At 52.5% G+C, this 23,413-nt stretch overlaps 1 protein-coding gene across 9 annotated transcripts; it reads left to right on the plus strand.

Moving 5' to 3' along the window:
- The first annotated feature begins 1,090 nt into the window (after positions 1–1,090).
- TRMU (tRNA mitochondrial 2-thiouridylase) lies at positions 1,091–22,637 on the plus strand. Of its 9 annotated transcripts, none has more exons than XM_058431464.1 (11): positions 1,091–1,195; positions 3,306–3,471; positions 8,848–8,954; positions 11,948–12,070; positions 15,690–15,862; positions 17,477–17,530; positions 17,620–17,686; positions 19,108–19,208; positions 20,728–20,872; positions 21,279–21,361; positions 22,123–22,637. In XM_058431464.1, exons 2-11 carry the CDS (start codon positions 3,329–3,331, stop codon positions 22,285–22,287), a joined length of 1,161 nt encoding a protein of 386 aa, XP_058287447.1. In that variant the 5' UTR covers positions 1,091–1,195; positions 3,306–3,328; the 3' UTR covers positions 22,288–22,637. The 9 variants fall into 9 exon arrangements, with proteins under 9 accessions (XP_058287447.1, XP_031993945.1, XP_031993941.1 ...); XM_032138050.2 differs by lacking the exon at positions 1,091–1,195 and adding an exon at positions 1,236–1,394; XM_032138051.2 differs by lacking the exon at positions 1,091–1,195 and adding an exon at positions 1,412–1,650.
- Positions 22,638–23,413: the final 776 nt, after the last annotated feature.

Below are 23,413 nucleotides of genomic sequence, written 5' to 3' on the forward strand. Positions count from 1 at the left end.
ACTCTTAGAGAAGAACTCAGCTTGAATATCACCCCTGGGGGATGACCTCTGTTCTCTCCTCCTTCCTTTATTCAGCGAGTTTATGAAGCACCTGCCCTGGGCCAGGGGCTTTTCTGAGCATGGAGTAGGAGTGGACAGAACACAAAACCCCCGTCCCACACAGCTCACAGACATTAAAGGATTGAGGGCTGAGTATGCTTGGAGTCAAACTGTAAAAGATGTTAAGATATTTACTCATGTCATAGTCCCAGGAGATCCTGAGAACACGTGCTCAAAGTGGTCCTGCTACAGCTTTTGGTTTCGTACATTTTAGGGAGACATAAGCCATAAATCAATACATGTAAAATGTAACATTGGTTCCGGAAAGGTGGGACAACTCGAAGGTGGGGTGGGGCTTCCAGGTCATAGGTGAATTCAAAGATTTTCTGGGCCGGGGGCAGTGACTCACACCTGTAATCCCACCACTTTGGGAGGCCGAGGTGGGCGGATCCCTTGAGGTCAGGAGTGAGAGACCAGCCTGGCCAATATGGTGAAACCCTGTTTCTACTAAAAATACAAAAATCAGCTGGGCTTGGTGGCGGGCGCCTGTAATCCCAGCTACTAGGGAGGCTGAGGCAGGAGAATCGCTTGAATCTTGGAGGTGAAGGTTGCAGTGAGATAGCGCCCACTACACTCCAGCCTGCGACAGAGCAAAACTCCATCTCAAAAAAATTAAAATTAAAATTAATACATTTTGGAGGTAAAATACTTCGATATCTTTCAGGGCCTGCCATCTGTCATGTCGGTATCCTATTGCTACGGAGAGTCCGCCTAGACAGTCTAAGTCTGTTTTGACGTTAATGCTCGTCCGAATTCCAAAGGGAGGAAGGTCTAGTGAGGCGGGTCCCACCCGGCCTTTCCCATCAGAGCCCTAACTCGCGGTTCAGCTTCCCTCCAGGACGCCCTTGGCCGAGAAGAGGCCTCCAATGGCTGGCTGGGGGGCTTAGAATTTTATTTTTGGTTTACAGCGGAGAAGAACAGCAGAGGCCGGGGCGCGGGTGGGGAGGGCAAGGCGGCGGCTCCAAGAAAAGCCAGCCCCTCGCGGCCCGACAGTCTCGGCGCCCCGCGAGTCGGTGGAGCCTCAGTGGCGAGCACAGCCCGGAGCTCGGGGAACACCGCCGCCGGACAGGACAGAGGAGGGCCGGACGGAACGCGGGTGAGCGGCCGCAGCTTCCGTCCGGGCCACTAGCGCGGACCCTACGGCCGGGGCGGGGCTTCCGGCAAGACGCGGAAGCGGCGGCAGCGGCAGGTGGGGAAGTTGAGCGGCTGGCGGATGCAAGCGGTGCGGCACGTCGTGTGCGCCGTGTCCGGCGGCGTGGACAGCGCCGTGGCCGCGCTGCTGCTGAGGCGGAGAGGTGAGGCGGCAGAGGCCCCCGCCCGCCCCTGAGCGAATGTGTCCCCGAAAACCTGTCCCCGTCCCTCGTGGCGTTGGGCAGGTCTCCTCCCTCGCTGGGCCGCTGGTTGCGCGCGGGTCGGCAGGCGGACACCCCGTCCTCTGACTTTGGTTTGGAGGCTCGTCGCCCTCCACCTGTGTAGTCGGAGGTGTGCGCGACTGCAGCTCCGACTACCTGGGAGCAGTTCCGCGCCCCTCTCCACCCGCGCCCACCCACAGTGAGAAGCCGGCGGGCCGGGGTTGGGTGGGGAGGGGAGGGTTTCTCACGGGTCTGCGGCGTCCACATTCGCCTGTGAGGACGCGGACACTGGTGAGGGGAGCTGGGATCGCCGGGCCGGAGGCCTGACCTCTGCATACGCTGTGGCCGCCGGGTAGGAGGTCCTTGTCCTCCCCACTCAGCAGACCGACAGCTGCCGTGCGGCGGGTCTGTTTGTTCAGTGTCTCCTGTGTTCTCCGCTCGCTGGAGGACAAAGTTTTCTCCAGAAGCATTTGCATTTCTTCCGGCATCTAAACGGAGCCCCACGGGTGCTTAGGATTCCTCGGGCCCAGCGCTGAAACGAGCACTTGTTTAACTTCACCTGTGTGGCTCCCCGCGGGAGGCCTCATTCACGCAGTCACGTTTGTGGAGCTCTGCTTTGCGCCATCTTTGGTTCCTGACCTTGGGCAAGTGAATTAAGCCGTCCCCTGTAAAATTCGGCTAACACCTGCCTCACGGGGTGACTGGAGGGGTTAAATGACATAATACATATTGATGAGTACGTGCCCAGCATATACGAGGTACGCAGGAAACAGTAGTGGCTATTAGTTTATATTGTTAGCTATTATGGTAGGTACAGTAAGTGCCAAAGAGAAGGGTAGGCGGACCATAAGCAGAAATAGTTGTGAGGAAGGGAGAGTGGAGGAAAGCATCCTAGAGATGGAGGTGTTCAGCTGAGTCGAAAGAAGAGTAGGATGTCACTAAGCAGAGACTTGGAGGTGGAGGCGGCCCTCCCGGCAGAGTCAGCAGTGCAAGCAGAATCACAGAGGCCTGCAAGTGTTGGCTGGTTCTGGCCAGATGGAGATGGAAGGAGAGGAGCCTGGAGCACGTTTAGCCCTGATTATGGAAGATGCTATAGCAGAGGCTTCAGACTGTTAGGTAGACATCAGTCTGGTTGATCTGGGATGGGGGTGGTCTTTCGCTTGTGGTGGTGTAGTTTTGGCAAAGCTTTGTCATCAAATTTCTGTTGTTTTGGGTACTATATGAAGCCTTCTTCAGCAGTCATTTGCCCTGTCTTTCATTACATTCATCCTACCTAAAAGAACCAGCTTTCTCATACAGGGTTGGCACCTGTGTAGTTCGCTAAGGTGGTGTAGGGCTAAAGTTGGCCTTTCTAATATTTGGGTGAATATTTTGTTACAATCGAAAAGGCAGAAAATAGGTCATAAACTAGGTGGCACAGCTCTTACAAAATATCGAAAATTTTAATTATATCTGATGACTTAGAATCTAAGTCTTAGATGGTAACTAGAAATAACTTTTGAAAAGTTCTTGTTTGATCACTGAATGGTGCTTTGAAAAATTCTGTTGAGTTTCGACTATTCCTTCGTGTATTCCACACACATGGGCTAAGTGCCTCCTGCGAGGTATTGTGCTGATGCATAGATGGGGACACAAAGATGAGAAAATACCACCTCGTTCATCTTGGGGACTCAGGCACCAAGATGGAAACCGGATCCCTGAAGCCACATGGCAAAGCAGGGACTGCCAGGCAGGCCAGGCACAGAGGCACAGGAGCACAGCGTGTGGGGAACTTCTCGGAGCTCAGAAATCACTGCCGTTTTACTGAAGGTTGATTTATGTCTTCTCTTTAATTGACCTTCTTCCCGCCCCCAGGTTACCAGGTGACAGGGGTGTTTATGAAGAACTGGGACTCACTGGATGAACATGGGGTCTGTACTGCCGACAAAGACTGTGAAGATGCTTACAGAGTTTGCCAGATCTTAGATATCCCTTTCCATCAAGTGTCCTACGTAAAGGAGTATTGGAACGATGTGTTCAGGTGAGTGCAGGTCACAGCACAAAGGAGGCTTCCTCACACTGTGGATCCTTGCAGTGGAAGGATGGCGGTAGTCAGCCAGACAGACGCCTGTGCAGGCCAGCACTCTCCCTCCACGGTGGTGCTGAAGACTGCAGGAGGCCTCAGTCACCCTCGGGGCTGTGTTAGAGGCGAGGCCTGGACCCCACAGCACACCCAGCTCTCTCACTCCTGTCATTTTGCCACTTGCCTGAAGTCTCTTTAATGCTTTCTTGGACCTTGAGCTGTTTCTGTTGCCCAGTTAGGATAGGGGAGCTAAGGCTCAGGGCTCCCCTGGAAGGTGAGCACCAATGCCTGTGTGCTATATGGGTCAGCGATTAGGGGATTTCTGAGAAAGAGGTGATACGTGGCCTGTGCCCCTGAAAACAAGAAACAAACAAAAACTTTTCTAAAATCCAATATAATCCCAATAATTAAGTGCTGTGTGCTAGGCGTGTGCCACATCTAGGAACATTAAGATGTCTGCACTGTGACCTGGTTCTGCTGGAGTTTGCGGTCTAGTTGGGAGGACATTATCATCACAAGAGGTGGTAGTGATGCGTGGCACGCAGGAAGTACCAGTGATGCTATCAATCACTGAACCCAGAGGAGGGAGAAATTTGCAGTGTGGAGTAATCGAGAAGGCTTCGTGGGAGAGGAGGGGTTGCAAACAAAGGAGTAGAGAAGGCACTCCAAATGGGGTAACGAGAGCAGCGTGAAGAGGAGAAGAAACGCTGATTGTGTATTTCAGGACCGTTGTAAAGTGTGGCTGGACTTTTGTTCCTGCAGTGGAAGGAGTGTAGGGCTCGTCCTCTGGTGAGCCCTGGCTGTGATGAATGTCGGGCAGTTGTCGAAGGCGTCTGACACAGCAGGCCATGTGCACGGGACAGGCTGCCCCTGCCTGAGTGGGCTTTAGGGGCAGAAAAGCCTTGGGTTGAGTCCTGACTGTAGCTTATTATATGACCTTGGGCAATTTACTTGACTTTGTTTTTTTAATTGAAAAAATTTTTTTTTTCCTGCCAACAAAGACCCAGAAGAGATACTTGACTTTTCTAAGCCTCAATTTTCTCATCTTTAAAATGAGGATAACACTGATGCCTCACAGGATTATGTAAGAATTAAGTGAGATTAGGTTCTAGTATGTATGCCTGGTATATTAGTAAGCAGTCAATAAACATAGCTGTTTTTCTTTTCTATTTTTTTTGAGACGGAGCCTCACTCTGTTGCCCAGGCTGGAGTGCAGTGGCGTGATCTCGGCTCACTGCAACCTCTGCCTTCCAGGTTCAAGCAATTCTCATGCCTCAGCCTCCCAAGTAGCTGGGATTATAGGCATGCACCACCATGCCCGGATAATTTTTGTATTTTTAGTAGAGACAGGGTTTCGCCATGTTGGCCAGGCTAGTCTCAAACTCCTGACCTCAGAAGATCCACTCGTCTCAGCCTCCCAAAGTGCTAGGATTACAGGCGTGAGCCACCACGCCAGCCCGCTATTTTTATTTTCATTATTAAAAAGATGAGTCGGGGAGCTAAACTATGAGGACGCAAAGGCATAAAAATGATATAATGGACTCTGGGGTGAGGGATAAAAGACTACACATCGGGTACAATGTCCACTGCTTGGGTGACGGGTACACCAAAATCTCAGAAGTCACCACTGAAGAACTTATCCATGTGACCAAACACCACCTGTTCCCCAAAAACCATTGAAATAACAATAAAACGAAATTTAGAGAGATTAAGTAAATTGACTATGGTCACCTAGATAATCAGCGGAAGAGCTTGAATATGAACCCTCTGTGACTCTATGCTATAACATATGGGTGTCGTATATATTAACAACATGGACAAAACTGGGGCTGAATTTTCCTGGGGAAAGTTATCTGTAGAACGCATGATAAATGCATTAAAAACTTACCTGTAGAACGTATGATAAATGCATTAAAAACTTATCTGTAGAATGCATGATAAATGCATTAAAAACTTATCTGTAGAATGCATGATAAATGCATTAAAAACTTCTGCAGTTTTCTCGGGGACATAAGAAAAAAAAAGAGTGTGGCAGCCAAATATAGGATAAATCTGGGAGAAGACCAAAGGCAGAGAGTCTCAGGAAGTGCTGTTGCTGGAGATTTGGACTTCATGGGGAGGGAGTGTGGGAGTGGAAGGTGAGGGCTGGCTTGTTGGACCCAGAGGACAAGTCCACCGGGCAGTAGATCTGAGGTGCTTGTTAAACAGACCTGGACCGAGGTCTGGGGGCAGCTCTGGAATCTGCTTTAATAAGCACTTCAGCTGTGCTAGTGGTGGGGGGTTGTCAGGGTCTTTCTTTGAGAAAAGGTGTGATGAGGCTTAGGGACTGATGTGTGTGGGAGACCAGAGAGGAGAGGAGTCAGCAGTAGTTTCAAGATCAAGGCTGGGTGGCTGGGGAAAGCCGGTTTAGGGGATTCCTCATGAGTACTGTAGAGTTTGAGGTGACAACAGGGAATCCAAGTGAGCTTACACTTCACCTGCTAGCACAGCTTTTGCAGAATGTACGAGTGGATGTGATTTTTGAAGTTTAGCTCAGCTGAGGCCAGATAGGAAGAGTGACTTGAATACTGTGGCAAATTAGGAGTGGAGCTGGGATTAAAACCCAGAATTAGGAGCGGAGCTGGGATTAAAACCCAGAGGGCTGCCCCCGAGCTCGCCCCAGGCTCCAGCCAGCCTGCCCTCTGTCCTCTCCCAGTGCAGCTGCCCGTGGAGGCATTGGTCTTTCCGCCGAACACTTACTTCTCGAGTAGGGCTCTCTAGCTCAGAAATTTCCTTTGCATTCTTTCATTCAAGACCCACTGGCCTTCATGGATCAGAGTCCAGATATGTTTTAGCTGCTGAGTCTTTTAAATCTCTGTCTCCCAAAGCGCATGAAAGGCTTCTTTCCAGTGAGAGAAGAGGCTGGGCTACTCCATTGTTTTTGCTAATGCCAAAACACACGCCTTCCTGTCTGCTGTTTAGGAAGGGGCTAACAGTATGTCTTTTCAGAAACTGATTTAAATGTTCAGCCTCTTCAACATTTATTGATGAGTGTGATATAGAAAGTTTGTTGGGTCTAGGACATAGACACAGATTGCACCTTAAGTAGTTTATAGTTTAATGAGCTTCCTGATAACTTTCTAATAATTAAAGAAAATGGAAAGAGTGTAATAATATCAAGTGTTGTTGCAAATGTGGAAAAACATGAGTTTTTATGAACTTCTAGGGGGAGCGAGAAGTAGGAAAACAGTTTGGTGCCTGCTAAAGTGGGAGATATCCAAGGAACCTCTGACCCTGTGCAGATCCGTGATCTGTCTGCATAACACAACCCTCTTGATCAGCATTGGTTTTTTTAACCCTTGTTGATTAATAGAGAGTTTTAGGTTAAATGAAAAAAATCACTTATACCAAAAATACACCCATTTTTAAACTCCCAAAATAGGCATCATAACGCTCTTGAAGTGAATCCTCGAAGACTATGAAATTCTTGCTAAGTTTTACTGGTATCATGGTATTTTTTTCCCACGTTCAGTCAGTCTGTTAGAGCAGAAGTTCACTGAGTTAGGATAGCCTGATCCACTTTAAGCACCCAAGAGTTTGCTAGTTCTCAGAAGTGTGTGTTTGTCACGTGAGGATAGTATTTTTGGTATATTTGCCCAGTGACCCAGCATCCCAGGCTGAGATTGCAGAATGGCTCATGGAGCCCTTGTGTAGGGAAGCCTCTGACTGTGGTTCTCCTCTGTTCTCATCATGGCAGTCATCCTCACAGAAGAAGGCTTCTGTGACAAAGGTGTGGGGGGTTTTCTCCATACACCAGGCAGTGGACACCAACTGGCTGTCCTCTGATTCAGTTCCGATATCATCTACCTGGAGATAGTGCTGGATCCCAAAGGTTGGGGGTTCAGTCTCCAAGACGGACTCCCCCCACAACAGCAGTTGAAAGTATGGGCCTCTAGAACTTATGACCAACTGGCTTCCAGTTGGGATTCCCATAACTTCCTCTTTGGGTTCAATTATTAATAATTTGCTGGAGTGGTTCACAGAACTCAGAAAATCACTTACATTTACCGGTTTATTATAAAGGTTGTTGCAAAGGATACAGATGAAGAGACGGGTGGGGTGAGGTATGGGGAAAGGGTCATGGAGTGTCCACACCCTCCCTGGGGACCACCCTCCAGGAGCCTCCACAAGTGTAGCTGTGCAGAAGCTCTCTGAACCCAGTACTCCTGGGTTTTTATGGAGGCTTCATGACATCGCCATTCCTTCCCCCAGGATATAGAGTGGGACTGTCTCTGGGGAGGGTCTTAAGACCCACAGTCAGAAAGGTAGACGCTTGTAATCCTAGCACTTTAGGAGGCTGAGGCAGGAGAACTGCTTGAGGCCTGGAGTTCAGTATCAGCCTGGGCAACATGGCAAGACCTCATCTCTACAAAAAAAGAAAACGATGCAGTGGGCCAGGTGCGGTGGCTCACGCCTCTAATCCCAGCATTTTGGGAGGCCGAGGCGGGCAGATCACTTGAGGCCAGGAGTTGGAGACCAGCCTGGCCAACATGGTGAAATCCCGTCTCTACTAAAAATATAAAAATTAGCCGGGCATGGTGCTATGCGCCTGTAATCACAGCTACTCGGAAGACTGAGGTGGGAGAATCGCTTGAACCAGGGAGGCGAAGTTTGCAGTGAGCCGAGATCACACCACTGCACTCCAGCCTGGATGACACAGCAAGACTCCGTCTCAAAAGAAAAAAAAGAAAGCTGCAATGAAAGGAGGGCAGGAGGTCACAGGCCTGACCCTGAGGGCTACCGCACCCAGCATGACAGCAAAGGACTAACGGGCGAGGTCAGAGGCCCATCCCTGAGGCCCACCGCACCCAGCATGACAACAAAAAAATAACAGGGACTATGGGAGTTACAAGCCAGGAACTGTGGATGAAAGCCAATACACAGCATAGCGCCACAGCTCTGCAGTGGAAGTCTAGAGGATTTCATTTCCACTGTCACTCAGGCATCTTCTCTTCCTCACCTAAGCCCTGCTGTGTTGGAGGAGTCCCAGAGGTGGGGGTTTAGTGAGACCCTCACGGCCACTCCCCACTCCTGACCCCATAAGCCCTGTGAGCCTACACAGAGACAGTGGCTCCTGAACTGTAGTGGCAGAGAATAACACCTTGTCAGGTGGCCCATGCAGCAGGTTATAAACAAATGTTCGATGACTGAAGCTCTCCTGTTTTGCAGAAAATTAGTTTTGGTATGACAAGGAGAAATTCTACATTAAACAAGCAATTTAGTGAGCTTTTTTTGTTTTTTTTTTTTTGAGGAATGTTTCACACTTGGAACTGAAGTCATTTTCTTTTATTCTAGTGATTTTTTGAATGAGTATGAAAAAGGAAGGACTCCCAATCCTGACATAGTTTGCAACAAGCACATCAAATTCAGTTGCTTTTTTCATTATGCTGTGGATAATCTTGGTAAGTAATTTGGGTTTAAAACATTTTTTTTTCCAAAGACAGGGTCTCGCTCTGTCACCCAGGCTGGATTACAGTGGTGCGATCATGACTCACTGCAGCCTCGACCTCCTGGGCTCAAGAGATTCTCCCACCCCAGGCTTCTGAGTAGCTTGGACCACAGGCGTGTCACCATGGTGGCTAATTTTTTGTGGAGATGGTGTCACAACTGTATTGCCCAGGCTGGTCTCAGACTCCTGGCCTTAAGCAGTCCTCCCGCCTCGGCCTTCCCAAGGTCTGAGACTACAAGCGTGAGCCCCTGTGCCCAGCCTGTTTCTTCTTGTGGAACCTCCTGATACTGAATTGCTTGCTTAGACCACCTCTTGATGTCTGTGGCTATGCTTTACGAATTTTAGGTTCTTCTTCCTGTCCCCTGCCATTGGGGTCACCATAACGAGTTTCTGAAGTTCTGGCTCGGGCTTCTTGGTTTGCTCTGTCCCACTGCAGCTCACCCTGTTGTGTGTGGCTACGAGATACCATTGTAAGCCAGGGGCCCAGTAGTGTCGGCACTTTCAGCAATGATGTAGATTAGGCTTGCAGATTGAATATATGAGCAACCTAAAGCTGAGTTGATGATGATGATGAAAGTTAGTTTGTGGAGTTAGGAATAAACAAGTGCCTTCAAAAACAAAAAAAAAAAAAGAAAAATCTTAAATTTCAACACTGGGCTAACACCAAAAACATGAAACTTAATAGAGATAAATGCAAAGTTTGCTAACTAGGTTCAGTAATTCTCCTAGGACAAGATTGGAAAGACCTAGCTTGGTTGCCATTGAATGTGCAGAAAATCTGGGGGATTTAGGTGCCCCCAAGCTGACTGAGCCAGTAGTGTGATGTCTTTTGTCAAAGCCAGCACAGACGGAGTTCACCTTGATGATCATAGAACGTCTAGGAAGGGGTGATGCGTACCCTGTGGTCCGTCCTGGTTAGACCATATTAGTTATTCAGGAAAACAGTGATAGACTGATAGAATGTGAACTGATTTTTATTTTCAGGGTATCCGGAAATATGTCCTCCTTGAACTGTTGAAATTACTTTGGGTCATAGTGGCAGTGGTCAAGTGTGTGAGTTAGGATGACATTCTTTGTGTGACACCAGCGGATAGAGTTAGGACTGGCAGGAGAAAGAGTTCCCTGGGGTGGAGGCGCAGGCAGCTGTTCAGGAAGGGAAGGCTTGCCTTTGGAGAGCACTAAGCTCTCTGTCACGAAAGCTTTTTAGGGAGCCCCTAGGTGGCTGGCTGCCAGGCACGCTGTGGAAGGAACTTCTGCAGTGAATGTTTCCACACCTGGAAGAAAGGCATGAACCGTGCAACACAGGATGAGAGGACATGACGCCCAGACTTCTGAACTCACCGCGCTTCTCAGAGGCATCCTGCGCTTTTTCTAGCATAAGTGCTCTTCTTTAAGGACATAGATGTAAAGTGGATTGTTTTCTCTATGAGAAAATCAGTCAAGATGAGATCATGTGTTTCTAAAGTGCCTTTTTCAGGTCGTTAATATGCAGCAGCTAATTCTTGCTGTGTCTTGTTTACATTGAGCTAGTGTGGTTGGTCCAGGATGGAATCCATTTTGCTGCACCTTTCATAAAACTCTCTTGCAATACTAAATATCTGTAATTTCTTGTTTTTTTGAGATGGAGTCTCACTCTGTCTCCCAGGCTGGAGTGCAGTGGTGCGATCTCAGCTTACTGCAACCTCCACCTCCTGACTTCAAGCAATTCTCCTGCCTCAGCCTCCCAAGTAGCTGGGATTACAGGTGCCCACCAACATGTCTAGCTAATTTTTGTACTTTTTTTGTAGAGACGGGGTTTCATCATGTTGGCCAGGCTGGTCTCAAACTCCTGACCTCAAGTGATCCACCCATATTGGCCTAAAAGTGCTGAGATGACAGGCGTGAGCCGCCGCGCCTGGCCCAAATATCTGGAATTTTTACACAAAAGGTACTGGACTCGTATGCACCTTGTTAGGCTCTTTGGTTTTGTGTAATATGAAAAGAAGAAACAGTGTGCTGAATGAGTCTTCACTCTGATGAAAATAATACATATTTATTACAGAAAATTTAAAAGAGGAGAAACAACACCTATAATTTCACTCTCAGAATCAAAGGAATAGACCTGAGATTTTTCTTCAACTGTTTCTGTACAGTAACAACTGTGGAATCATGGTGTTACATCCTCGCCCTGCTGAACAGTGCCAGGCATTTTCCTGTGTTAGTAAACATTCTCTGTAAGGACCCCCCGTTGTTATGGCAGTGCACTGTCATTCACTTCACATTCTCCCAGTGTTGAACATTTTGGTTCATTTTTTTTTTTTTTTTTCCTCCTGAGACAGCATCTTGCTCTGTTGCCCAGACTAGAGTGCTGTGGTGCAATCTCGGCTTCCTGCAGCCTCGACCTCCCGGGTTGAAGCAATCCTCCCACCTCAGCCTCCCAAGTGGCTGGGACTACAGGTGTGCCCCACCACACCTGGCTAATTTTTTATTTTTTGTAGAAGTGGGATTTCACCACGTTGCCCGGGCTGGTCTTGAACTCGTGAGCACAAGCAATCATCTGCCCGCCTCGGCCTTCCAGAGTGCTAGGATTACAGGCATGAGCCACCACGCCTGGCCTCCCTTAGTATTATCACAAACCCTGAAATGAATATTTTGTGTTTAAATCTTTCTGTGCATTTCAGACTGTTTCCTTAAGCCAGAAATTAACTTTGGAAAGGCTCTTAAAGGTGCAATAACACTTTAAGTAGCAAGGTTGTATCAGCTTAAGAGTTCAAGGCTGCTTGTTTGATGGAATTGGATGTGTGCCTCTGTTCCCTAGGACCTCTGTGTTTGGGTACAGGGTGGATTGTGCAGCCCCTCAGCCTAAGATTTAGGGTCTATACTCTTCTTTTGTGCCTTGGTTTATGCTGATCAAGGCCTGCAAGTATGAGTCTAAAACCCAATCCTTGTGTTCTAAAAACTTCACAGGGGCAGATGCCATTGCCACAGGTCACTACGCGAGAACTTCACTGGAAGATGAAGAAGTCTTTCAGCAGAAGCACATTAAGAAGCCAGAAGGGCTTTTCAGAAATCGGTTTGAAGTTAGAAATGGTAAGTTAACGTGCCCAGGTCAGAGCTGCATTCTTGTGAACAGAGTGGAATCTTTTGAGGAATGACAGTGGGTTGTGCCTGAGGATCACTGCCACCCCTCCCTCTGTGCTCCAGAGTAGCTTGTATGGGATTCACATTTGAAAAGGTGCGGTTACCAAGAGGACATTTTCCCAGAGGGCCTGTGATTGGGTAGTAAACAGTGTCCCTGCCGGCCATGGTGAGGGCTGGTGGGAAATGACATCAGATACTGATAATCCAGCTCTTGACACTGTGTGTTGGTGATTTGAATGTTCCAAAAATATCTGGGTAAATATTTGATAGTGATAATTGGGGTGCTGTCAGTCTAGCCAAGGCCCTGTACTTAGCAACACGTTCTCAAGGGCGTGCGCTTCAGGCAGACTTTTAATGTGCTGTGAGCATGGGATCTGCTGTGGATCTCATTGGCTCAGCAGTCAGGCTTTGTAGCCTTATTTACACAATAGTTTATGCATGTTAGGGAGCCAAGTTTCACCTTTCTAGAAAAAAGTCAATGGCAGACAGTGAGCTGGGAAGCTGCTGGCTTGTCCTGGTGTACATTTGTGTGTAGAAAAGAGGAATTCCCTGTACTGAGTGAAAAACCAAGTGGAGCTCAGAGCCGTGTTTCTCCAGGGAGCGTCCATCAGTGGGGGACCCCTGAAGGGCAGCATTGCTCCTCTGTCCAGAAGTTGGAGGGAGCTTTGTCCCGCCATCTGGGGAATAGGGGTCTCTGGGGCTGGGGCAGGGCTTCACATACACACATTTCTTTTTAAATTATTATTATTTTTTTATTTTTTTGAGAGAGGATCTCTGTCAACCAGGCTGGAGTACAGTGGCCCGATCTTGGCTCACTGCAGCCTCCACCTCCTGGGCTCAAGTGATCCTCCCACCTCAGCCCCACCAAGTAGCTGGGACCACAGGTGTGCACCACCATGCTAGGCTTTTTCATTTTTTCGTGGAGATGAGGTCTCGTTAATGTTGTCCATTCTGGTCTTGAACTCCTGGGCTCAAGCGATCCTCCCACCTCGGCCTCTCAAAGTGTTGGGATTACAGGTGTGAGCCCACCAAGCCCAGCCTCACACGTTTCACATCGCTCCTCTTAGCAGTCCATGAGGTGTGTGCTCTCATCCCGTTTCACAGATGAGGAAACCAAGGCCCGGATGAAGCCATCTGACCTGGGTCCCTCGGGTGGCAGAGCTGGATTTTAGTGCAGACCCCAGCCGAGTTGACTTTCCTCAGTCTTGCTGAGCCCATCCTGAAGGCTGCAGTGATGGGGCGGGGCTGTGCTTGGTCAAGGGAGCCCTGAGTGTGCCAACAGTCATCTGCCACCCTCTGTTCCCTCCTCTCCTTCCTTCCTTATGCCAGAAGGTGACCAGGCAACTGTACTGACTTGAGCCCAGAGAAGAGCAGCCCTCTCCCGTAAGACAGCCGCCCATTTCAGGAAGACATGGGTTTGAATGCAGAGTCCTGCCACTTGGGAACTCCAGGGTGGAATTCACCAAGTAATTGTGCATTTACGGGGCCTGAGGAGATGGAGGGTTAATTTCCATGTTGAATAGATGCACCTGCTTACCTCCTAGAACACTGTGTGCCCTGCAGAGCCATCGACCTTTATTATAGGCCACGTGCCCTCGGAAACTTGTGATAATACTGATGGATGCGTTCTGTTGAGTGCATTTGGCATGAGGGAGTTCTGATGGTGCCACAGTGTCTTGGCCTTCACTGTGTTTTGTAGGCACACTCAAGGTTTCCATTCATTCTTCAGTTGCCCTGGCCCAGCCTGGGTCTCTGGGGAGAGCACCTGCAGGGGCAGTGGACGGCCTGGGCTCAGGGTCGGTGAGCACCTGAGACCGGCGCTCCTAGGCCTGGCCTGTGACTGGGCCGATTTTCCCCCACACAGCGTGCTACCACCGGCCTGGCAGAGCCAGCACGGGAGCCGGCGTGTCAGTGAGGCTCCAGCACAGGCAGCCTCCTCCAAATGTTGTTCATTCGTTTCTGTGCTTTTCCTCTACAGCAGTTCAGTTAGGGTTGCCCGCTTGCTTTTTTGAAAATTATGGATTTTTAGTTTGTTTTAAAATGACTCAGAACTAGCAGAAAATGCAAATGGCTCCTAGTTTTCTGAGGCTTTTACACACATGCAGTGTTTGACTGCAGTTAGTTTGGGATTGCAAGTGGACTCTGAGGCCAGGTGCGGTGGCTCATGCCTGTAATCCCAGCACTTTGGGAAGCCAAGGCAGGCGGATCATGAGGTCAGGAGTTCCAGACCAGCCTGGCCAACATGGTGAAACCCCGTCTCTACTACAAATACAAAAAAAAATTAGCCGAACATGGTCGCACTGGCCTGTAGTCCCAGCTACTCTGGAGGCTGAGACAGGAGAATCACTTGAACCCAGGAGGCAGAGATGGCCGTGAGCCAAGATGTGCCACTGCACTCCAGCCTGGGCGACAGAGTGAGATTCCATCTCAAGAGAAAAAAAAAAAAAAGTGGACTCTGGAAAGTGCTCTGCTTCCGTGGCAACTGGTCGGCTGAACTTGGTCTCACTTGTCACTCAGTTCTGCTGTTTGTACCTGCCAAGTAAGGGAGTGGGACTCGGGAGGCTGGGCAGCCTCTAGCCCCGCCACTTCCACCTGCATCACTTTGGGCGAGTCATATGTAATGAACTGGGCCTGTTCCAGTTTCCCCTCTGTAATGTGGGGAGAATTCTCCCTCTCACGGCTAACATGGGAATCAGCAGATGGAAAACACTAGCTACACAGAGTGTGTGCTGTACACGTGGCTCTGCCAAGCCAGGAAGGGTACGTGTGCTGCCTGACCATTAACGGCACGTGGCGTGCTCTGAGTGTAACTCAAAAGGAGAAGTTTATGAGAAAGATTGAAAGAAGCCAGAAAACTGACGTTCGTCTTAGTTTTTTGCCATTGATCACTGAACTTGAAAGTGGAGAGCTGGACAGTTCTAAGCCAGGTTTACTCACACTTCTGCTCCGTTGCCTTAAAGCCAGAAATAGTTCTTAACAATCACATAGGGAATGTCAGAGGAACTGCAGGGGCACCTAACAGATGTCAGCCAAGACTCTAAACAAAAGACGTTTTTACCAAGAAAGCTACAGGTAGGGCGCTGCTTGAGGCATGTGCTGGCCGCCGGGCAGTGAACCTGGAAAGTGTTGAGTCCTTGAAACCACTGTGGCATGAACACATCCTGTGGTTGTTGGAAGAAGGCACAGCTGACACTGTATCAGTGGAATTTTCTGCCAGCGGCTAGCTTACTCCATTTTCCAAGATTTGGCTGAATTTATTTTAGGTGTTTTTTTTTTTCTTATCACTTGAGAACATTTTTTCATGTGATGTTTCATCTTTGAAAATATTATAATCTGAAGTATGAGCTGGAATAATTTCTTTGTCATATAAAATCCTTGTTTTTTTTTGGAGGTGCGCATTTTTCTCACATTAACCTCAGTGGCGGTCTTTCCCCTAGTAGTTGCTATTGAGTGTTGATGTCTGCTTCAGACAGACTAGGGGTAGTCTAAGTGAACAGAAGGACATTGTTGAAAATGAAGTATCATTATTTTTATTCCTGCAACGTCTTTTGTTCTTTATTCTTGGCAGCGGTAAAACTCCTCCAGGCAGCTGACAGCTTTAAAGACCAGACCTTCTTTCTCAGCCAGGTTTCCCAGGATGCCCTGAGGAGAACCATCTTCCCTCTGGGGGGATTAACGAAAGCGTTCGTAAAGAAAATCGCTGCTGAGAATAGACTTCATCATGTGCTTCAGAAGAAAGAGGTACGAGTGAGCAGTTTCCTTTGATTAGTGCCTGTTTCCCTTTTCCGACTGCACGGCACGGAGCAGCTGGGCCTGTGGGTCCGGCACCACTTCCCCTTCTCCAGGGGAACATCAAAGGCGGACCTTGGAGCAGTAGATGGAGGAGTTTGCTCAGGCTCACGGTACAGGGCCCTGCTGACATCCGGGAGCAGGCTATACGAGACTCCTTGCTTTTTTCCTCTCCTCTGCCCCTATGTGGTAGGCAGCTTTCCCCACAGCCTTAGCAGCTGGTGGGGTGCTCTTGGGATGGCCTGCCAGCCAGGTGAGTGCCAGGCAGTGTGATGCAGCCCCGAGACCCCTGGAGGGGCAGGTGCTGTGCCGCCGTCTGTGCACTGATGTGTCCTATCACCCACTCGTTCGGTGCCATCTATTCCAGGCGCTGTGCTGCTGGGCCGTGAGGAAGTGGTGATGCGCACACAGTTCCATCTTTGCCTCCATGGAGCCCACCCACGAGTGAGGGACACAGACAGGATGCCAATCAGTATAAACCTAGAAAATGTCTACGGAGGGAGGTGTAGGACCCTGGGTGGGAAGCACCAGTGGGGTCTGAGAGTAGGGAATGGAGATGCCAAAACGGCCTCAAAAGAAGTCCCATGGAACCTGAGACCTGAAGGATGAGAGGATCCAGTGTCCCAGAGAGGGCTGGGAAAGTCCAGAGGAGGGAATGGCAGTGCAAAGGCCTTGAGGCGAGGAGAAGCCAGGGAGCCGCTGTGGGGGTGCCTGCCTGTAGCCCCAGCTCCTTGGTAGGATCGAGTGTGCCCAGGAGTTTGAGGACAGCCTGGGCAGCACAGCGAAACTCGTCTCAAAAAGAGAGACCCCGGAGTGTTGGCGGAACTAGGATGAAGCCCGTGGGAGGGCCTTGGGGATGGAGGGCGAGGGCGCTGTGGGACGAGCCTTGCCTCTTCAGGGGCCAGTGCGGTGGGAGCTGTCGCTCCTTCATGTCTCTTCCTGGTAATGGAAACGGCCACACCTTTCATCAGAGCCATCTTCCCTGAAGAGCACGCCCACTGCCTGTCCTCCCCTCGCCTCCCGTTTCCAGCGCCGCTGTGTGGTGGGAGCTGCAGGGATGGAAGGGCAGTCTTGAGAGACACAAACCAGAGTAAACGATGCAGCCCCTCATGGGGCCACGGTAGATGTGCTTGAGGAAGGGGCCTCTCTCCTCTGACTCCTCTGGAGCCCTGCCCTAAGGCCTTAGCTTCAGGCCTGGCTTTCCTGCTACCTGCCCCTTCTCTGGTCCCTGTCTCTCCCCCACTTCTCACAGGACAGTGGCCTGAAGGACCTGATCGGGTTCTGCTTTCTTCCCTGGGGCAGCTGGTGTGAGGTTCTGCCGCGCAGGGTCAGACCTGTGGGCCGAGACAATGAGGTGTTCCCTAAGGTTCTGGCGTCATGTGCGCTGGCTGTGACTGGCAGCTGAGGGTGCCGGTGGGCAGCCGGGCCCCTACCCTGGGAGCAAAGTGTGGGGTGAGGCCAGGAGGCCCCGGGGCCTGCTCAGGATGTCTGGGTACAGTGGGCCAGACTGGGTACTGGGCCACCCCCACTTCTGGTCCTCTCACAGCTGCCGTCTTCTCATTTCAGAGCATGGGCATGTGTTTCATCGGGAAGAGGAATTTTGAACATTTCCTTCTTCAGGTGAGTGCTGGTCTTTGACACAAAGAGATGGGGCTGCGTGTCTGCCCTGGGCCCAGATCTCCGTCAGTAATGAAATGTTTGTTTTCTAGTATTTGCAGCCTCGACCTGGTCACTTTATTTCCATAGAAGACAATAAGGTTCTGGGAACACATAAAGGTGAGGTGCAGACTCTGCCACTTGTCATCTGAAATGCCTCGAGCTGTGGGGTTTCAGCTTTGGGAGACTAGACCAGGGTTCCCGTCGTCCCTTCCGTAGAAGGCTCTGTGGGGTGGCCGGGGGTAGGCAGGCATGGCCTAGGGTGGAACAGTTGCCTTGATGATGGCTGTGTGCATTTCAAGATGTGGCCTCAGCTGAAATGCTGGAGTTCATGAAAAGCACCTCTGACTTGGAGGACTATACTCTGTGAGTTATGTATCAAGTCCCTGTAAAAAGAATGATTTCCTTCCTGTGTAAGGAAAATGTTAAACTATACAAAACTCCACTCTGAGTCCGGGAGTAAGGTGGACGTCACGGCATGGTTTGAATGATTAAGGACCACATGCAGCAATGGGATCAGGTGTCCCGCGCTGGCCGGAGTGCTGCTCACTCATGTGCAGACCCTTACTGTGGTGAGGCCTGCGTGAGCCTATGCTGTGCCTGGTGTCAGGGGACAGGGTCCGAGTTAGTCACCAGTGTGCAGTCCTGCTGTGGGGACAGAGTGTGGCCACTGTTGGGTTAGTACAGTGGCGGGGATGTGCCTGCCGGCATGATGCCATCAGGCAGGTCTTGACGCAGCGCAGGCCTGAGCTGTGGGACCGGCCAGGAGAGCCAGGCTGCAGCTTGGGTGTAGGGCGTCTCGCAGTGAATTGCACTTGGAGATCTTCCACCTCTTGTGGAGGGGAGAGGGCAAGCAGAGCCGGGGCTAGGCATTCCTGAGACAGGCCGAGGTGACAGCCTTGCTTGGGACAGAACTGCCAGACAGGACTGCCCATGTATCTGCCAGCCCTGGCCCCAGCGGGAGCCAGTTGAATGACTCATGGTTTCCACCTGCAGTTCACTGAAGAAGGCCGCAGGCCCAGGCCACGTGGTAAACTCATGAGGTTCTCTCTGCCTGTGTGCACCACTGCGGGGGAGAGAGGCAGTGAGTTTGCCATCTGCTCTGTGACATTGTGAGGGTGCACAGAGCGGCTGGGGGTAGCCCTGATGCAGTTACTGCATTAGATGGACACTGTTGGACGCATAGCTATGTCATGGGCTCAGCAAGAAGGGCCCCTGGTGTCACACAGGGCACCCAGCCACATCCTGGGCCTAGGGTCAGGGGCTCCTACAGCTGGAACCTGCACCTTCTGGGGTATAAGGTACCTTCTCAGTGGCCACTGCATCCCATGTCCAGCCCAGGCCTGGACAGTGATGAGATGTGCTCAGGTGCTTGGTCAGGACTGGCTTATGGGAGTTGGAGAATCGTATCTTCCTAATGAGCTACACCATTGCTGGGCCTGCTCTGGGCTGCCCTCCCAGCATCTGCCTTCATGATGAGAGGCGTGACATGTGGGATGGAACTTGCTGCCCAGCCTCTTGGAGAAACTGTCTTTCTGTAGGTTGGTTCCTGTATACCTTGGGCCAGAGAGCAAACATAGGTGGCCTGAGAGAGCCCTGGTACGTGGTGGAGAAGGACAGCGTCAAGGGTGACGTGTTTGTGGTGAGTGGGCCGGCCTCTGAGACAGCACTGGAACTGGTTCTGGCAGGGCCAGCAGTGCTTATGGACCAGGGCTTGAGAAGGCCTCCAGCAGCCGTGGCTTCCTGGAGGCTGTGACTAACTCTCTTCCTGTCCTTGGTCCCCTGCCTTCCTACTGCATCCTCCTGGGACTGACCATGGTGGCAGGAGAGTTTTAAGGTATTTATTAGGCTCTGTTGTGTACTGGCCTCTTAATCATCACTGAACCCCAATACACAGATACAGTTTCTCCAATTTTGCGAAAGAGGACAGGGAGACCCAGAGCTTGTGGCTCATCTGGTGGAGAGGGCATGGCCTCAGTGCCAAGGACGGTGCCCGCCGTGGGAGGATCCAGTGAGTTGTTGTCAGGCAGGTGCAGATGGTCAAGCCAGGATCAAACCAAGCCTTTCACCACAGTGGGGCCCTTATCACTGTGACCCTGGCCTCAAAGCGGGGCCACTCAGTGGCGGCAAGCTCACCCCACCTTCAGGGGACCTTGCCGGTGTCTGGAGGCATTTTTGGTTGTCACAGCTTGGGTGGAAAGGCAAGGGCACGGGTGCTGCTGCATCTGTGGGTCAGGCCGGGGACGCTGCTGGCCATGTTCAGCACAGCCTCTTCCCTGAATGACCCAGCCTCCACCTTGGCGCGCAGAGCTGAGAAGGCCCACTCTCGGCGCCCTGGCTGCTGGCTCCTGGTCTGGCATGAATGCTGGGGTGCCTTCTCTTAGACACAGGCCCCACCCACCGATTCTAAGACATCTCCTTACTAGGAAGACCTGTGGGGTGAAAAGCCTGGTTGTGAATGAATTAAATAATCTAGATTTCAGTTTGCTATGAGAAGACCAGAAGGGTTAACCAATGGCCTCCTGTCCCTAGATGGGTCTCGGTGCCTGCTTAGAACCCAAAGCCCTTAACTTCATGCTCCTCGTCCTGCTTCAGGGGCGAGGCTTGGCGCAATCCCAGGAGGTGCCAGGTCTCATTGGCCTGAGGCCATGGGTGGGTGACAGGGAGCAGGGGCCTCAGAACCAACCTAGGGTGTCTGGGGTCCCCCAGACCAGGGCCAGTCCCAGGGCACCTGTGAGAAGCCAGCACCTACCAGTCCCTCCTTTCTCCTCAGCCGTTTGGTGTGTGGAGGAATTCCTGGGGTGGCCTTGAGAGAAAAGCCCGTGGTGTGGCTGGCTCGTGTCCCTGCGAATAGAAAAACCAGTCCTCGAGGGTGGCTGTGCTGGTGCAGGTGGTTGCAGGTGGAGGGCCTGAGTCAGACTTGAACCTGCAGCATTCAGTGTCATGGGCTCAGATCTCACCCCTGCCTCTGGCGTGGTACTTCCTTCCTGGGCCTTAGTCTCCTCATCTGTAAAATGGGGATTCAAAGGCCCGGCGGGTGATGAGATGAATTTCTGTGGGTGGAACACTTCAAGCAGTGCCGGCACTATTACCTGTGTGTGTGCTGGTAGGACTGGGTGAGGTGCCCCTCGGCGTCCCCACCTTCGCATTCCACTCTGCAGGCCCCCCAGACAGACCACCCAGCCCTGTACAGGGACCTGCTGAGGACCAGCCGCGTGCACTGGATCACGGAGGAGCCTCCCGCAGCACTGGTCCGGGACAAGATGATGGAGTGCCACTTCCGATTCTACCACCAGATGGCACTAGGTGACTTGACGGGAGGGCTCCTGAGGACGGGTCCCTTGAAGCTGAGCTTCCTGAGGCCAGATATGGGCCAGAGATGGGAGACCCTGGGGTAGGAAAGTCCCGTTGCGGAGATTATTTGGAGATTACCTAAAATATTCGGAACTCCGGTGTCCTGTGCCTGCGCTGAGCGAGGCCTGGGGGTGCTGGGAGCAGACACAGGCAGGCCCTAGTGTGTTGGGCTGAAGCAAGTGTGTACACTGCCCCGCAGTGTCCTGCTGCGCCCAGGGCCCGGGCTAGTGCCCTGCCCTTCCCCTCTTAGCAGGGGTTCTTGACCCCGTGGGCTGCTCCTTTTTTCCTGGGGGCCCGAGGCCTGAGGTCGAGCAGGCAAGGCCTGTGCCCCCTCCAAGGGTCCCTCTCTTCTACCCAGTGCCCTGTGTGCTGACCCTCAATCAAGATGGCACCGTGTGGGTGACAGCTGCGCAGGCTGTGCGTGCCCTTGCCACAGGACAGGTGCGTGGGGTGTGGGGGGGTGAGCCCAGGGAGGACTGCACTGCTCTGCACCCTGCCAGGGCACCCGGGTTACAGAGGAAGGGGCTGAGGAGTAGGGTGTACTCGAGTCACACAGCTGGTGAGGACAGAGTGCCACCAGCCCTGCCCTAGGGGCTCCTCCCGCAGTGACAACTGTGAGAGGGTTTCCACTCTGATGTCACCAACCAGCCAGTTCCTGCTCGGGTCCTGAGAGGCTCAGCTGCTGCCCGGGCCCCAGAAGCGAGGACAGAAAAATGGAAGGGGCATGAGGACTGTGCTCAAAGAGGCAGAGGGTCGGGGCCCCTGTGTGCTGAGTGTGTAGGAGCCCCGAGGATGGGTGCCTGGCGTGTGCAGGCCTGAGGGCTCTCCAGGGGCAGGTGGCGGGAGGGAACCTGGGGTGAGGGGAGCGGAAGCATCCTCTGGCTGCCACCATGCTGCCTCGTGTCACAGCTCCACATTCCCAAGGGCTGCAGAGACCTGCCAGACCCTGGAGTCCCAGGAGAGGCCCCTGTGACTGTCCCACTCAGGGAGAGGTATCTGAAGACCCTCCCTAGTGAAGCCGCTGGGTGCCCCAGGCCTGTCCTCTCCTGTTCAGCAGCAGCAGCAGCAAAATCCTGCTTCCCTGGGAGCTCAGCGCCTGGCGCTCCGGGCATAGGCCAAGCCCCATAGGGGACCACTCTGCCCCTGCCTGCCCTGGGCTGGCTCCCTGTGGCACCCCTGATGCCAGGGTCTCTCCTCCACAGTTTGCTGTGTTCTACAAGGGGGACGAGTGCCTGGGCAGCGGGAAGATCCTGCGGCTGGGGCCGTCTGCCTACATGCTCCAGAAGGGCCAGCGCAGAGCTGGGGTGGCCACCAAGAGCCCCAGTGACGGCCCAGAAGATGGCCCAGGCCTAAGTCCCTTGCTGTGACAGAGATGGAGCTGCTAGAAGGAACCTGGAGAGCAGGACCCAGGGCTGGGTGGCTGGTGAGCAGTCCAGGTCCCCAAGGGCCAGCTTGCTGCTGCCCAAAGCAGAGGAAGCCGGGCTGGCCGAGGGTCCGAAAAGCCCACAGGGGCCCGGCGAGCCCCAGGAAGAGCCTCACCTCCAGGCTGGGGCTCTGGCTGCCGGAGCATCTGCTGGCTGGTGGGGTGGCCCGAGTTCCCTTTCACCGCCCCCAGGGAGGGTTTCCCACCTCAGAGCACACTGAGGGGACCTGCAGAGGGGGCTGCAGGGACAACATGGAATAAACATTATTTCAAGGACATGGAGTCTGATTGCTGCCTCCACTGGGGGCGAGAGGCCTCCACATCACTGACCCCCTGGTTTGGAAGGGCAGGTGGACTGCAGACGCAGCCACGGCAACCTGCATACCTCTCCCTGAGGTCCCAGCTGCTCCATCCTCGGCCCCCGTATCCCTGCTGCTCCACCCTGAGGGCTGGGGTCCCTGGTCCTGGACTACAGAGTACATGCCCAGGACGCTGACTGGTGTCCTCGGCTCCCTTCCTCTTGCTGGGCTGGAGCCTTAGCGTGTTGTTGGTGCCTCGAGACAGACAGGTTCCTGCGGGGACCAGAGGTGCATTCTCCTTCTCTGGGTGAGAAGGTTCCAGAGGCAGCCAGGTGGGGCGCGGAGGGCCTTGCCCAGATGTCCCGAGTTCTTGCTGGTGCGTCAGGGTGGGGGCTGCCATGGGGCCCACTGTCCATCCTGACCCCTCCTCCCATCTCCCCACTGGGTGTCCCCTGACCTGGGGCACCCTTCCTTCTAGCCTAGGCCCCCACGCAGCAGGCAGTGTCCTGAGGGTGAGGAGTGGGCCAGAACCCTGCAGGCCAGGTGAGGAAATGGGGCCTAAGGTGGAGCCGCGGCCCTTGCTGGGCTGGGGCGGGGAGGTGGGGGATGCAGGGTCAGTGCTGCCCTGGCCAGGGGCAGGCCCCAGCTCTACCAGGCAGGCAGAGCGCTGGCCGGTGGGACCAGACAGGCCCCTGGAGATCCTCGGCCCAGCTGGGCACGGAGGCCGAGCTAAAGCGCTGCCTTGTTCTGCCGGATCAGCCCAGCATGGAG

This window comes from Hylobates moloch, unplaced genomic scaffold (assembly GCF_009828535.3).
Source record: "Hylobates moloch isolate HMO894 unplaced genomic scaffold, HMol_V3 SCAFFOLD_19, whole genome shotgun sequence".
Lineage (NCBI taxonomy): Eukaryota > Metazoa > Chordata > Mammalia > Primates > Hylobatidae > Hylobates > Hylobates moloch.

Bases quoted from the DNA above. Each gene is read 5' to 3' on its own strand.
- TRMU (XM_032138050.2), top strand. From the start codon at position 1,313: ATGCAAGCGGTGCGGCACGTCGTGTGCGCCGTGTCCGGCGGCGTGGAC. The intron at 15,863-17,476 runs GTACGAGTGAGC...TTCTCATTTCAG, and splicing joins ATGTGCTTCAGAAGAAAGAG to AGCATGGGCATGTGTTTCAT. The intron at 20,873-21,278 runs GTGACTTGACGG...TCTTCTACCCAG, and splicing joins CTACCACCAGATGGCACTAG to TGCCCTGTGTGCTGACCCTC.